This window comes from Apodemus sylvaticus, chromosome 5 (genome assembly GCF_947179515.1).
Source record: "Apodemus sylvaticus chromosome 5, mApoSyl1.1, whole genome shotgun sequence".
In the NCBI taxonomy this organism is placed as follows: Eukaryota; Metazoa; Chordata; class Mammalia; order Rodentia; family Muridae; genus Apodemus; species Apodemus sylvaticus.
In genome coordinates this window covers 161,490,729-161,507,576 of record NC_067476.1, presented here as the reverse complement: position 1 = coordinate 161,507,576, position 16,848 = coordinate 161,490,729, and the positions used below count along the sequence as shown (strand labels likewise).

The 16,848-nt window shown below is 36.2% G+C and overlaps 1 protein-coding gene across 1 annotated transcript in view; it reads left to right on the top strand.

The window, feature by feature from the left end:
- Positions 1 to 8,576, top strand: part of Sycp2 (synaptonemal complex protein 2) — a 55,897-nt gene extending 47,321 nt beyond the window's left edge. Inside the window, exons 35-44 of the mRNA XM_052181594.1 lie at positions 1,346 to 1,531; positions 2,311 to 2,398; positions 3,026 to 3,196; positions 4,531 to 4,640; positions 6,123 to 6,217; positions 6,317 to 6,416; positions 6,828 to 6,886; positions 7,010 to 7,091; positions 7,183 to 7,239; positions 8,275 to 8,576. Coding sequence (XP_052037554.1) covers positions 1,346 to 1,531; positions 2,311 to 2,398; positions 3,026 to 3,196; positions 4,531 to 4,640; positions 6,123 to 6,217; positions 6,317 to 6,416; positions 6,828 to 6,886; positions 7,010 to 7,091; positions 7,183 to 7,239; positions 8,275 to 8,349 — 1,023 coding nt within the window. The 3' untranslated portion in view covers positions 8,350 to 8,576. The remainder of the gene's footprint in view (positions 1 to 1,345; positions 1,532 to 2,310; positions 2,399 to 3,025; positions 3,197 to 4,530; positions 4,641 to 6,122; positions 6,218 to 6,316; positions 6,417 to 6,827; positions 6,887 to 7,009; positions 7,092 to 7,182; positions 7,240 to 8,274) is intronic.
- Positions 8,577 to 16,848: the final 8,272 nt, after the last annotated feature.

The window sequence follows — 16,848 nt, the reverse complement described above, 5'->3', positions numbered from 1 at the left end:
TTTTTGTCTGTCTTTGAATTTGTCTGGTTCATTGCATTAATGAGTAATTTTGAGACATCCTATGAATTAATTGTCTGGTTTTGTTTTATGGTACACTAGAAGTTGAATCCAGTACTTCCTACCCACTAGATAAGCATTGTAGAAAGCTGGGTATAGTGTTAAACACCTTTAATCCCAGCACTTCGGAGGCAGAGACAGGTAAATCTCTGAGTTCAGGTCAGTGGTCTACCAAGTGAATTTAAGATAGTGTCTGTAGCTAGTGCTACAGACAGAGTGAGACTCTCTTTCAAATCCTGATCCCCCTTACCCACCCCAACAAAAACGTCCAGTAAACTTTAAGATAAACCAACAATTCTATTTACAAGTTGGAAAATATAAGTGGGACTTGGACTACATGAATTCTTAATATGAGTTTGGATAGCACTGCTATATTGGCTACATGTAATTCTATCTTTTACTTGTTGGAATCCAGAACTCCAATCTGACAGATGATTTTAATAAAGTTTCTTATATTCAGAGTGTTTCAGACTCTAGTAGGTATGCTTATACAAACTTGTAGACTCAGTACTCAGGAGGTAGGAAGATTGAAATATCAGGGCTAGTCTGGGTTACATTAGGAAGACCTAATTCTTCCTTAATGTATTACTCTTTAATGTGCAAATGTTAATTTTGATTTAAACTTTTAGGTGTCAGTCTTTTTCCAGAATTTCCTATGAATAAAGTTTTCCACTTATAATATTTATATTAAATAACTCAAGGCTCATTCTTGTTGATCATGTGAGTCTGGCTATTAGTGCTAATACTTCACTGCTTTAGTTTTACACTTGCTGGGTGTTACACACACACACACACACAAAATCCCAGTTTATATTTCTTTGGTTTTAAAGGCTCTGTGTTTTATCATAACAAAAAGCCAAAAAGTAAGTGGGTTTGCTCTTATATAAAAAAAATTAATGATTTTGTATTTTGAGTGATTTTGCTGACTTCTCTTCTAGATCATAGTTTTTTCTGTAGAGACAAATTATATAAGGTATTACAATTTTGCATTATATGATCAACTTTGTGTTTTTGTGGGGTTTGTGTGTGTGTGTGTGTGTTTGTGTGTGTGTTAAGGTGACTTGGCCTCTGAAGGTTAGAAGCCATACTGGCAGGCATCTTTCTTTGCTCATGGGCTTTGCTAGTTACTTGTCATTGAACTAATTAATGTTATATTTAAGTAAGTCCTGAATTTTAGCATTGAATTAATTCTCTAAAATTTTAAGTTGTTTCCTATCTCAAGTTTTTTTCTTTTTTTAAGCAGTTATCTAACTTCCTTTGGGTTTCTGTATGTCTTATTCATTCATAGCCCAGACACACTCCGACCAAGAATAATTCTGTTGTGAATATGAAAAATGCAGACTCAGTGATAAATAATCAAAGAACACAACGTTGTAACAGCTATTCAGATGTAAGCAGTAATAGTTCAGAGAAACTTTTTGTGGAACCCGAATCTCCAGATAGCTGTGAAACCCATATGCAAAGCAAGGGAGAGGTAACATGCTAATTCAAATTGCTAGTCTTCAGTGGGAATCATAATACCAAGTTTTTTTTTCATTTTCTGTGAGTGGAGAGTCTGATTTCTAAAATGTAGAATGGTTTAGTCATGGGAAAAGACCAAAACTTTTAAAATGAGTACAGGAAGGTCTTAAAATAGTGAGGATATATGGGCAAAATCCCTGAGTTTACATATTTATAAGACTTTCTGACTTCATGACTACATAGAAATCTGATTGGCTGAACTTCTTGTTAGCATGAGCATGGAACTCCATTGGTTGGTCAGTAAAGATATGTTATCTGTATAATATAGAAGATGAAAATAAACTTGGAGGGGAACTAGGATTTGGGCTACCCTTAACTGACTAGAAGAGCACACAGATTAAAAAAGAAAATAGTAATCTAAGTAAAGTTACTGATTATACAAATTTGTATTCAAGCAATAAAGCACAAGTTTAAATGTAAAAAAATGTCACTTTATAAGAAATTTTCTGTGACTCTGAATTTACTCAAAATTAAAGGAAGACACTAATAACAAGAAGTTGAAAATCAGAAATGTCAAAAAATGTCAAGTAAAAACTATTAGCATGAGATTGATGTTAATTTATCGTAAATATTATTTTGCAGTAGCCTTTAAATGAAAAGAAAGGCTAGATAGAAGATGCTTTGAAAAGAATTTTACAACATTTGAAATCTGTTGGCTTGGGAGTTTGGGAGTCAGTCAAAGATGAATCTAAGTGTTTATAGTACTTTTCTGATTTCTAATATTTATTTTAGGAAAATCACACAGCATCTCCATTATCGTCTAGTGAAAAAATAGAGAAAATATGGTTTGACATGCCCAGTGACAATACTCATGTATCAGGTTTGTAGACATACTCTTGCTCTTTAAAGATTTACTTTAGCCAGGTGGTGGTGGAGTACACCTGTAATCCCAGGACTCGGGAGGCAGAGTCAGGTCAAACTCTGAGTTCAAGTCTGGTTCACAGATGGAGTTCTAGGACAGCTAGGGCTACACAGAGAAACCCTGTCAGAAAATAGGTAGATGGATGGATGGATGGATGGATGGATGGATGGATAGATGGATAGTATTCCCTCTGTGTGTGGATACACTCCATGTGCATGCAATGTTCATGGAGCCCAAAAGAGATGTCAGATATGCTGGAACTGGAGTTGAAAATAATTTTAAGTCACTGTGTAGGTACTGGTAATTGAGCCTGGATCCTCTACAAGAGTAGCAAGTATTTGCAACTACTAAGACATCTTTCTAGCCACAGCCTTGCTTTTAAAGTAATTACTAATTACTTAGAAATCCCACCTAAATAAATTCTACAATTCAAGTCATATCAATGTCATGTCATTATTCAATTTTATTACAAAAGATATAAAGTTGTGTACTTTAACATGGTTGTTTTAAAGCTTTATATTAAAGCAGTAAGATAGTAGATATATTGCATCAGAATTGTAGCACTGTTCTCTTTAATCGTTTAAGGTCCCAGTCAACGTGGTAGCAAAAGGCGGATGTACCTAGAAGAAGATGAACTAAGTAATTCCAATGAAGCAGAAGTAGAAGAGGCAGAAGAAAGGGAACATTTGCTTTCCAAAAAACTATGTCAAAGGGAAAATTCTGATCAGCACACCTATAAAAGTAAGCAGATCCAAAGTTTGTCACCTGCAATTACTTCCAGGGTAGCTTCCTAAAGTTTGGATGATTTCAATGAAAGAGTCCTTTGTAATAACAGCTATGGGTGAGTCTAAGATGGATATAAACTTTTATTACAAATTTAATTTTCTATAAAAGTGGTAGCCTGAGTCTTAAATACTCTGATTTCTCCCATCATTTTTTCATGTCTTAAATTGAAATCTTACTGAAATATAAATTATTTGAAGTGTTGATTTGCTACTAAATACTATTCAGGTACTTCTACTTTTTGTTTGTGTTGTTGTTGGAAATATTAAAAATGACCAGCAGGCTTCCTGTGCTACTGCTGGCAACTCTCTGCCCATGTGTGAGCAAACTCTAGAAGCTTGTAATTAACAAGTCAGATTAATGTATCAATAAATTATCAATTCACAAGATGCCCACACAATAATTCAGAACCAGTTGATAATGATACAAGCTGCCCACCTAGATCAGACAAGTTATCCCAATTATTCTATCCCTGTATGATATTCATAACTACCTGTGGTCATTTAAAACCACTCAGGATCAGGATATTCTTCCTGTCCATCTGCCTCCATCTTGTCTTCTCCTCCTCCCTCCTCTGAGTCACTCTCTGTCCCTGAACTCTTTACTCCACCTCCCTTTCCCGTGTCCAATCACAGGCCTCCTGCACACTAATATTTTCATGTATTTGGACGGGAAAATTCTGCCATAGTTGTTGTTTGGATACAAGATTTCTCTGTGTAGCTCTGGCTGTCCTGGAACAAGCTCTGTAGACCAGGCTGTCCTTGAACTCAAAGATCCACCTGCATCTGCCTCCTAAGGGCTGAGATTAAAGGTGTGTGTCATTACTGCCCAACTACTTCAGCCTTATTAATGGATCAAATTTAAAAGTATCAAATGTTGCATCTTAGTTATTTGTGCCTCAATAGCCCTATCAAAAGTTCTGTGACAAAGATTTGACTTTTTGGGGGTTTTGGTTGGTTGGGTTTTTTTGTTTGTTTTTGTTTTTATTTTTGCTTTTCAAGACAGGGTTTCTCTGGATAGCCCTGGCTGTCCTGGAACTCACTCTGTAGACCAGGCTGGCCTCAAATTCAGAAATCTGCCTGCCTCCGTCTCCCGAGTGCTGGGATTAAAGCTATGCACCACCACTGCCGAGCAAGATTTGACTTTTAATAAAGGTGAAAAAAATCTCTGCTTGGGACTTAAACACACATAAAATATGAAGGATATTTTTGTTCTCAGTTGAATGAGACAAGGATAAACTTTGTGTTAATGCATATCTTAATGAAATGTTAGCTCATTGTTTTCATTTTTAATATCTGATATTACAGCTTCATTATCGACACCAGATTTTTCTGTTCCTGAAGACTGGCAACAGGAGTCACAAGGTGCTGGAATGTTTTATGATAACATCAGCTCAGACTATAAAAGGAAAATTGATGTAAGTTACCTCCTAAGTTACACACAGTTCCATAATACACTATTTTCTGGTAGATAATAGAGGACTTGTCTGATCCTTAGCTAACAAAACTGGGACATACACAAATCAGAATTTGCATATGTGCTAAATTGGAATGATTGTTAGAGGAAAAACACCTCTCTCACCTTTAAAATATGTTTCTCAAAAATTCTTTCTGTTCAGTTTGTCTTTGTAATATTTAAGTGTTTTACTTTCTGTTGTTTTTGTGTTTGAGTGAGGTGTGCATGTAAACATTTTACAGATTGGTGAATGCGCATTCATTTGTGCTTGTGGAGGCCAAAAGTCTACTATTTGAGGTGTTTTCAATTCTTCTTTCCCTTCCTGATTGATTGATTGATTGACTGATTGATTGATGAGAAATGGTCTCAATGAGGTAAAATTTGTTTAATCAGGTATGTTGTACTGGCTGGCTAGAAAGCCTCAGATATACTGTTTCGACTTCCCCAGATCTGGCTTTACAGGTACATATTCCTGCACCTGGCTTTTTACGTGGATGCTAAGATCTTCATGCTGGCATGATGAGCATTTTATAGATAGTTTTGTCTTCATCCTCTTTAGGCATTTTAACCTAACTAGCCAGAGGTTATCATTCATGGAGAGTAGCACATATATACTCCAAGCTTATGTTCCCAGATTTCTTTCACCAGATGTATAATGTGCCTCACTTAGTCTTTGAGGATCCAATGAGATGATGTATACAAAGTACATCTTGAAATCATTGTTTACATTTTGGTAATAATAGGTAGAAAAATCACATTCTCTTATGTCTTTATTTGAATTAATAAATTAGTTCATTTTCTTCTTTGACCAATGATAAGTACAATTAGCATGTTATCAACTTTATATCTTGATTTTTCTTTTATCAAAAAATAAGATCTGAATTTTTTTAAGATTTATTTATTCTATGTATGAGTACACTGTAACTCTCTCCAGACACATTAGAAGAGGGCATCGGACCCATTACAGATGGTTGTGAGCCACCATGTGGTTGTTGGAAATTGAACTTCAGGATGTCTGGAAGAGCAGTCAGTGCTCTTAACCACTGAACCATCTCTCTAGGCCCAAGATCTGAAGTTTCTTAATCTTCATTTTCCCAAGGTCAAGAGAATCTGTAATTTTATAGACTCTCTTATGTGTCTCTGGTAGGTGAAAATCTTTTGTGAAAAATGGTAAATTCTATTAAGCTATACTCTTGAAAACAAAACTTTTATCAGTAGCAATTTTTTAACTACCATAAATTCTTTAAAACAATAGCAAACTGAACTGTATTCAAATCCTGGCCAATATAAGTAGCTACTGCTAAGTCTAGTTTATTATAAAAGTTGCCTTAAAATTTCTAAGTTTTTCTTTGTTGATGTGTTATAAAAAAAAAACTTTTTCATAATACAGTCTTGGTTAGGTTGTTATTTTATAAAGAAATTTTAAGTTAAAAGTATTTTTCAGACCCAACATAAAATCATGGATGATTTTACTACAAAGACATTGAAACTGACTCAACAACATCTGATGGCAATGACCTATCAAGCTCGGGGACACAGGTCTGTAGCACAAATTTGTGTGGTAAGCCTTACATGCTGTGCACTTATGAGCTGTGAGTCCTGTGGTATAAAAACTATTAATTTGCTCCTTTTTAATAGGGATGAAAATATTGACAAATTCCAAGTCACTCTCCTAGATGAGCTGGAAAAATCTGAAAAAGACTCACAGACTTTACAAGACTTCGAGAAAGAGCTTGTGGTTTGTTTTTCTAAAAATTAAAAAAAAAATTAATGTTTAAAGTCTAAGTATAGGTCTTTAAAATTTTATTCCACTGTGACTGTTGCAGGTCTACTGATTGATTGTTATTTAAAGTATAGTTCTATCTTATATCAGCAGCAGTTGAACTCTGAAATTGCCTACAAGTTTCTAATAAATATCTTTGTTAATGTGGGAGACAGTGGAGAAATTTTACTTCAAGTACTTGTAATTTGAAAACGTATATACTATATACAATATTCTTAGCCTTTAAGCAGTTTTTACTTAAATTTAGAGTAGTAGAAATACATTAATTCTACTTCTAGGTTTTAATTTTTAATTGTGTTAAAGAAATTTTTAATTGTGTATAAAGAAATTTTGCAAGAATTTTTTTTTTTGTACCTTATAACTTAGGACATCGAGAAAAAGTTAGTACAGAAGATGAGGGCATATCACCGAAATGAGCGAGAGAGGTTAGTATGCTTTTCCTAATGGACAGCCTCTGTATGTTTGTAGGTGAGACATAACATATGCTACACTATAGCAGTGGAATGTGGACAGATACGTAAAAAGTTCATTCTCATTTTATTTATTAGGTTTCGAGTTTTGAAAACTTCACTGGATAAAAGTTTTCTTGTCTATAATTCTGTTTATGAAGAGACTGTTTTTACATCTGAGGTATAAATTTTCTATACTTGCTGGTTAATCTAACTTGTCTTCTTGTTGTGAAAATTTGATAAATTTCATGAAGGAAATATGTTGCTTGCAGATGTGTTTGATGAAAGCGAACATGAAAATGCTACAAGACAAGCTACTTAAGGAGATGGTGAGTGAATTTAGTGTGTGCTTTCATCTACTTACCTGACTTTTGTGCCCTTTACTGTTTTATAAAACAGGTTCTTGATTTTGAGCCCAGGCTGGCCTTAAACTTGTGATCCTCCTGCCTCAGCTTCCAGAATGCTCATATTATAGTCATGGACCACTTGGACCACCACACTTTTTACTTTTTGGGTTTTGCTTTTTTTGTGTTTTTTATGTGATATTCTTCCAAAAGCTTTTCACACTTGTTTACATCTTTGGTTTTCTTTTGTTTGTGCAAATGGGTTTTTCTGAAGGTTTGGAGAAAGCAGGTTCAAACTGACCAGATGACTTTTAGTTCTTTAAATTATGGGACGTTTGTAAGAGTATATGAGGGATGGATGAGGAATCCCTTCAGAGGAAATAGATAATGGTTTGCAGATGTAAAAACCAGGTGGAGAAATAACTTGTTTGCACTACTTATAAACACTGTCTACTTTAACTAAAACCAAGCAAGCCAGACTACTGAGTGGAAGAACTATTACCTGGATTAGCATTAACATTTCACTGATTTGCATAAACAAACATAGTTGGATTTTTAGAAGTCAAGTTGACTACCAGTTACATTCTAGGATAAAGTGCTCTCCATAGAGACATATGCCACTGCTTTACATAGACATGGTTAGGGGTTTTCTCAAAGTTTTAAGTACATAATAATAGTAAACATATCTACATAAAGTACTAAAATACTTGTGAGGCTTTACTGACATGCAGTACTGAGTGGTGCAGAGGTTGTGAAGCTGTAGCCAGGCTCACACAGCTTGAGCAAATAAGCTGCCTAAGTTTGTCCTCATTGAAATTTTTTTCTAGAATGATTTTATTTTACTTTTTAAATATTTTTTATGTGGAGCTTTGATAGATTGCAAGTCTTTTCTCTAGTATCATGAATATTGCTAATGATTGGAGAATCCTCTATATACTTCCATGTATACCCTAAGGGTGTGGGTTAACTCAGCACTAATTGTATCTTTGTGCAAATGGTTGTCTTTCCCCTTGGACACAGCATGAAGAGGAACTTGTCAACATACGCAGAGGACTAGAGTCATTATTCAAGGCTCATGAAGGAAATGATGCGTGAAATCTGGCTGCTGTCAACACATTTTATCTGATTAGTTTTTGCATATAAATAAAAATAATAAATTAGCCTTGCAAATATGCATCATCTAAGCACCTCTGTCCTTGAGCGCAAGAACATCCTGATTCAAATGTTAGAGATGAAAAATGTGATTCCAAATGCAGCTTACGTTTCCTATGAACAAACAGTAAAAGGAACTGACTCTCTTTGGATCATATTTTTACATTAACTATGCCTGTGAAAATAGTGTCTGTACAAAAGTATTACATAAAGTGTATTTTTAAATTAATGCAGTTTCACAATAAAATATACTGAAATTTGCATAATGGTTTGTAAATATATAAGTAGTAAAATATTAGCTGTTCTTTGAAAGGGGGAAAGGCTCTGCTTTAAAATCTTTACTTGTTAGTACCTTCACACTTTGAGATATATACAGTTATAGTGCACTAAAAGTGTTAAAGTGACCTAAAATTGTAGCTATTTCATAAATATTTTATCACAGTGTATTAGTCTTAACTTCAAAGCTGGCTGCTTGCCAGTTCTTTCTGAGCTCCTGGTATTCACCTAATATTTTCTTAGACTATATTTTAAATAAATGCTTATTTTATTTGAGCAAGTATAATTACAATTACTAATATTGTATTTTATGAACCATGAGTTACAAGCCACCTTCAGTCAGACACTTGAAGGTAATACCAACCTGAAGGGGATAGACTATTTGAACAATACCAGCGTTTAATATTATAGTCGTAAAGTAGTTTCTTGGTCAAGCACAAATACATTCTTGGTGTATTCAGATGAAATCAGCTAAGATTTTAAGATTTATGAAGAAAATGATGGGAGTTTGTAGTTTAAAAAGAGTATTACACTTTATTAGCCTTTAGATGAATTGTGTATACAGCAAAGACTTGCTAAGATTAATTTTGTAGTTCTTGTTTTATTTTTGAGACATGGTCTGTAGACCTGGATAATCAAATTCAGTTCTGCCTACAAACATTAAAGCCATGGGCCCCAACAACTGGCCTTCAAATGATGCATTTGTAAAATCATTAGTTTCAGTGGTTTTCAAATTGTTATACCTAGAAAGAAATAATTTAGTTCTTTTTCATAAGCCAGAAATTTTAAGTAGGATCAAGGGTTACACTGTTTTGAACCTGTGACACCAAAAAATTTATACTGAAAAGGAATATGAGGGAAATGGACTGTCACACTAATGGAACACCAGCTTTTAACAGTAAATAGTCTTTGTTATTTACCTAATTTTATGTGCATTTTTTATAACACAGGCAAGATACTTTGGCTGTGATTTTGAGTATAGAAACTCAAAATAGATTTGATAATTTATACAAGTTGTTATTCATGTTTAATAAATATGACATATTCATTTTTTTTTAATTTAGACCAGGAGTTAGAAACTTGCTATTCAAGGTCCATGTGGTAATATGCTTTAGGGTTCGTGGGACAAGAAACAATTTAGAAATAGAATATGTGTATTTACATAACTATTTCTAATGTAAGCATTTAGAAATCCAGAGAAACAGGTTAACTACCTGTAGATCCTTACCTCTTCCTCCTCTCCTCCAAATCTAATCCCCAAGTCTCATCCCCAGCTCTGTAGCAGACCATCTGCTATGGCCTCCACTTCCTTTCTGCTCCCATCTTCCATCTGCCCCCAGCAGGCATCCCCTGGAACCTACAGGCCAGGCCACACCAGCTAGAGAAGCAGATAAGGGTCATTGCAGATCTTTCTACTCCTTTCCCTCTTCTCCAAATCCAATCACCAAGGGTCACCCCCAGCTCTGTAGAAGACTACCTGACTTGGCCTCTCTTTGCTCTCTGCCATTCCCAGGATGCTAAGCAGATCCTAGTAGAACACCCTGCTTTCATTCCTCCTGTGGGACCCCTTATCTATCCCCATTCCTAGGAATCAGCTCCCAATACCTAGAAATATATTCTATGCAGAAGTCCCCAGTGGTCACACCTGGCAGGATTCCAGAATTCCCTACCAGGCAACACGGGGCTACCATATCCCCTTAAGAACCAGAGAGGGCAACAAAATGAAAGAACAAAATACCAACCCAACAAAGAGAAGACCAAATGTCAACAACTAGAATTACAATTATCTCAAATCCAGATACTTAGGAACATAAAAAAACACAGTAACAGCCAGGACAATGACTTTACTGGAGCCCCGCAACCCTACTACAGCAAGACTTGAGAAATGTAACATAGCTGAAGCAATACAAAATCCCTTAGGACACCTTGTGAATATAGAGGTCTTTAAAGAGGAAATTACTAAATCCCTTAAGGATATCTATGAAAACACCAGCAAGCAGTGGAAGAAAATGAAAGCAGTTCAGGACCTGAAAATGAGAATAAAGAAAACCCAAACTGAGGGAAATTGGGAAATGAAAAATTTAGGGACTCAAATAGGAGATTCAGAGACAAGTCTCACCAGTAGAATATGAGAGATGGAAGAGATAAGATCAGGCATTGAAGACAAAGTAGAAGAAATCAATTACTTGGTCAAAGAAAATGTTAAATCTAAAATATCTTCAGCATAAAACAGCCAGGAAAATTTGTGACACTATAAAGACCAAATCTACAATTTGTTAGGTATAGAAAAAGAATCCCATGTCAAAAATACAGAAAATATTTTCAACAAAATCATAGAAGACATTTTCCCTAATCTAAAGGAGATATCTATCAAGGTACAAGAAGTATATAGCACACCAAATACACTAGACCAGAAATAAAATTTCTCTGAGCACATATGGTGGTTTGAATGCAAATGGCCCCCATACACTCACAGGAAGTGGCATTATTTAAATGAATCAAGACAAGTGGCCCTGATAGTAGAAGTGTATTACCTAGGGTGGGCTTCAAGGTTTCAGAAGCACAAGCCAGGCCCAGTGACTAACAATCCTTCTGCTGCCTGACCATCCAGATGTAGAACTCTCAGCTCCTTCTCTAGTACCATGTTACCTGCATGCTGCCATGCTTCCGAACATGATGGTAATAGACTAAACCTCTGAACTGTAAGCCAGCCCAAATTAAATGTTTTCCTTTATATGAGTGGTCATGGGATATGAGCTGGAGAGATGGCTCATTGTTTTAAGAATACTGGTGGCTCTTCCAGAGGATCTAGGTTCAATTTCCAACACCCACATGGCAGCTCACAACTGTAACTCCCATTCCAGAGGATCCAACATCCTCGCATAGGCAAACAATCAGGCAAAACACCAATGCACATGAAATAAAAGTAAATATATCGCATACACACACATAATTATGTGGTCATAGTGTCTTCACAGCAATAACTGGAATATTGCTGTGATAGGCCACATGGTGCTTTTGTTTGAAGGAATGTGAACTTTGGATTATAAAAGCAGTTGGATACTTTAAATGGAGCCTAATGAGCCTTACTAGTAAGGAGAATGGTAAACAGTGGCGCTGAGAGTAATTTGAACTATGGGGTCCTGGCTCAAGAGGTCTCAGAGGAGAAGATCATTAGTATATGGCCTAGAAACTGCTCTTTGTGATATTTTGGTGAAGAATGTGGCTATTTTCTGCCCTTGTACAAAATAATCTGCCTAAGGCTAAATTAAAGAGTTATGGATTAACAGATTTCCAGATTTCCAAACAGCCTGTTATTGACTATTGCTTATTTATTAGTGGCCACAGTTATGCAGATCTATAATATAAAGGGACAAATTGAGTAAGGAAAAATACAAAATGTACAGTCTGAGACGAAATGGGGCACTAGAAAATGTAATCAGATTAAAGAAAAGTCTGATGATAAATGGAATAATGTGAGTGATAGCCTCAGAGCAAGACCCCACCCAGCTAAACTTCCAGTTTGCTTAATGAAAAGCTTAGGGCTAGGCCTACTGGTGCACACCTTCAATCCCAGTACTCAGAAAGCAGAGGCTAGAGGATCTCTTTAGTTCAAGGCCAACATGGTCTACAGAGAGAGTTCTACAACAGCCAAGCTTAGGTATTGAAGGAAACCACTGAAAAGTACAGATGAAAATGCATCTGAATGAGAGAGCCAGTTTCCAGCTCCAGCAGCAGCAGACCTGGCAGCTCTGGACACAGAGTTCAGTCAAGAGCACAAGACAGATGTAGTAAAGTCCTCTTCCTTAACTTAGGAAAGTGGATAAGGCCAAGAATGTGTAAGGAGTATCCCTATATAGTGTCTCAGAGAGGCCATTGTGAAGCTGTGAAAGTAAAACCTGGATTGCCTTGGAGATCCCAATGTTCTGAGAATGTCAGAGCCATGGGACACCTGCCAAGGAAAGCTGTAGACTGGGTATGGAACCAACCATAGAAAGAGTAGTTATGTTGCAGTCAAAAAAGCTGAAAAAGTTGGAAATCTGAAGAAAACTTTGACACTAGACAATGATGCAGAGATTGAATTTTTTCTTGCTGTTTTTCAGTTTTACTTTTGTCCAGTATTTCTTCCCTATATGGTTCCTTCCTCCACTGTGGTATGGTAATAGGTAATATATATTCTATGCCATTATGTTTGAAGTATGTGATCTTCTTTTTTGATTTTCATTTAACAGTGGTTTATAGTTAAAAGGCTATAAAAGTATGAGGTTTGAAAGAGACTTTGAACTTTGGACTTTAGACTATGGATAGAAAATCTTGAAGTAAGACTGAATGTATTTTTGCATTATGATAGCATTGCCTGTGGAGGCCAGAGAGTGGAATTTGGTAGTCTGAATGAAAGTGGCCCCCATAGGCTCATAGGGAGTTGCATTATTTGAAAGGATTAGAACATGTGGCCTTGTTGAAGATATATGGCCCTGTTAATGAAATTATATCACTGAGGGTAAGCTTTGAGGTTTCAGAAACTCAAGACATGCCCAGTGGATTACTCTCTGTTGCTAAATGTCCTTCCTATTTCACCAAAACACAGCAGTTCATAGATCATTCTCCAAAACTGACCACTTACTGACACAAAGCAAGACTTGACAGATTCAAGAAAATTGATCACCATGGATTAAAGCTGTATATCAGAAACATCAGATAGCTTACAGATTCATGAAACCTGAACAACTCTGTGCTGGATTTAAAAAAAATGGATCAAGAAAGAAACTAAAGACTTTTTAGAAGTGAATGAAAATGAAAACAACCAAACGTATGAAACACAATGAAGGCAGTTCTAAGACACAAGTCCATAGCATAGCAAAGAACACTGTCCTTTGGACATATTTTTAGTAACTACACATCCGGGAGTTACTATCCAATATAAAGAACTTAAAAAACAGTATTAAGGAAAAACAAAAATCGGGTACAGATATAAATAGAATTCTCAATAGAGGAAAAAACGTTCAATATCATTAGCATCAAAGTTCTGGGAGCCTCCCAGTCCAGAGAGAATAGTGGCAAGGGCACAGAGTAGGACTCTGGTGTGGCTTTAAAGTCTGAGGGTCTCTGGACATTCTAATTCTCTACTGAAGTGCTGGTGATAACTTCTAAAAAATCCTAAAAACTTTCTTGCTCTTTCTGAGGATACAAAGCTGCTGGCTTAGGCAATTAATATCTATAGCCTAAACAGTTGAGGATTAAGTAACATGGCCTTTGTCCTGTCTCAGAAGGAACTGTGAGGCTCTTTCAGCCAGCTAGTTGGAAGTTGCAGGAAGAAAAAGGGACACTTAGAAAAGTGATTATAGTATTTATTACTAAGTTGTAAAAAGTTTCCTATGAAAGCTATCTAAGGGAAAAAGCAGAAAGATCCTAAGTGGTGGTGGGGAGGGGGAAATTCTAAGTGGGGAAAGAGAAACAATTTTTTGCTAAGCAGGGAAAGGCAAAAAAAATTCTAGCAAGGGAAAAGCTTCTTCTAAAGGAAAAAAAATTCTTCTCTATCTGCATCTTCTCTCTTTGTCTTCAGGTCTTCAGTACTTCTACATCTTTGAGAATACATGATCACATGTTAAAAATTTCATCACAAGTTCAAACACAAAATCAAATCATAAATTAGAAGTTTACACAGAGAATGTTTACATGCATATCCATTAGGAGTAATTATCTGGCTAAATATCCTTCATCTGTCACAACTCCACAGGATCATTGTAAGTTGAAAACTGTGAGTTATTATTGAACTTTTGCATAGATAAACCCAGTCAATATTTTATTTTCTGTCCTAGCACCTATAATAAATTGTTGGTTCCATTTTTATGACCTTTGGTTGTTTTACAATCTCTTGGAATGTGCTCTGAGTAGGAGAAATTAACTGATGACACTTGGGAAAATGGCAGAGTTCTCATTGCAGTTTTGACTATCAGAAAAGGACCTAACAGCAGTCCTACTATAAAAGAGCTTAATAATCACAGTTATAATTTTAGGAATTCTTATAGAATCATCATTAAGACTTAAGTCATTTATTAGTCTATATAGCATCACTAAAAGATAGTACATCTTCATGGATTTGTAGAGATCTGCTCCAAAGGGGTGTGCTATTACTTAGTGATTGTTATATATGTTTAATAATAGCAGGAAAAGCTTATCAATAGCTTTTAGGAATCTTTCCTAAAATGAATTCCTTTATGGCCTTGCCCAATAAGGGTGAATCTGTCGCAGATTACATAATAATCTGAAGCAGGCCATTTTAGGAAGATCACCTGCTAGTTATTAGCTTGTCCCATTATGGCTCATGACATCAAGGAAATGCAAATAAAAACTTCTTTGGGATTTCACCTTATACTCATTAGAATGGCTAAAATCAATAAATAATAACTGATGCTGGTGAGGATGTGGAGTAAGAGGAATTCTTACTCATTGCTGCTGGGAGTGCACTTGTATAGCCACTATGGACATCAGTGTGGCAATTCCTTGGGAAGATTAGAATTGATCTACCTCAAGATCCAGGTATACCCTTCTTGTGTGTATACCTAAAGGACACTTGATTCTACTACAGTGATGTGGAACCATAATGACCCAGAGTTATGGAGGAAGGGTCAAGAGAGTTTCAATCCTGGATACCTTAGATGAGAATGACAGGAGTTGGGTCTCTAACCCCTCCAGCCTGGTGATATGAAATCATCTGCCCCACCATCAACCCTAGTAAGAATTTATAACCCTGACAGTTATAAGGCTTCAGTTCTTGTTTGACCATTTAAGGTTCCCCCTCCCACACCTCTCCTACCATCACTCCAAACCCTACAGCCCCTAAAGCATCTTAAAATATCCTGTCCTGGCCAATTGTCCATGGCCACACAAACCTTGTCCCAGAAACCCTGACTACTTCCCAGGAGCATAAACACCCTTTCCTCCACTCTCCCTTGCCATTAAACTGAACCAGTTATCCAGAGATGGTCTTGTATGTCCATTCTTTGCATGCACACTCACCTCTAACCAAGATCTTGTCTATATGACCAGTGCCCAGCTAAGCTTTTCTCATGTCCATCCTAGTGAGCAATGGGTCTGGCTACCCTGAGGGAGAAGTGGGCATGGGCTGCCTCAGAGATTCTTGTTCAACCATGTTCATTGCTGCTCTGTTATAATAGCCAGAAATTGAAAACAACCTAGATACCCCTTAACCAAAGAATGGATAAAACAAAGTGGTGCATTTACACGATGAAGTATTACTCAGTTTTTGGAAAAAAATAACATCATAAAATCAGATGTTAGATTAGAAACATAGAATTAGAAAAAAATAACTGGGTGAAGTAACCCAAGCAAAGACAAATATGGTATGCATTTATATGTGGTTGCTGTTAATAATAAGCTACAATAGAATGCATAACCATAGAAGTTAGGAATTGAGTAAGGGACCAGAGGCAAAGATAAATTTTTATAGTTAAGAGAAACGTAATGGATTTATATGGACAGGATGGGGTGCTGGTACAACTGGATCATGTGGGAAAGGGAAGAGAGGAGGGGTGCACAGGAGCGAATACAGGGAAAGACAGCTAAAATTAAGGGATATTTGAGGGGTAGTATGGAAACCTAATACAGTAGAAACTTCCTAAAATATGTACATATATTAAATAATTTAAATGAAATCTCCAAATAACAGGTGGGGAAAGCCCTAACTGGACATCTCTTGTTACCAAATGAAACTTGCAGTACTAAGAATAGCTTTTATTTAGTGGAGCTGTCAACCAAATGGGTACATGGGAACCCCCAAACTACCCAGGATGCTGCCAAAGCTATAGGTTGTATTTCTACAAACTGATGACAAGGCCTTATTGCTCAAGACTATACTTACACGACTCAGTAAACAAGTGGAGCTGGTGCCTAACTAGAGCCTTTACCCCTATGGGCTAGAATTCTTGATAATAGAGAGTACTCTGCATACTAGAGGAAACATAAACACCAATTGAGGTACAAACCCTTTGGTTTACACTGATGTCTTTGCCTGCAAGATATGCTAGGGCAATGGTGGCACAAAGCTTCGGTGAGTAACCAATATCTCATTTGACTTAAAGCCCACTTCATAAGATGAAACCCATACCCAACACTGCTTAGATAACCAAGATCCTAAGATTAGAT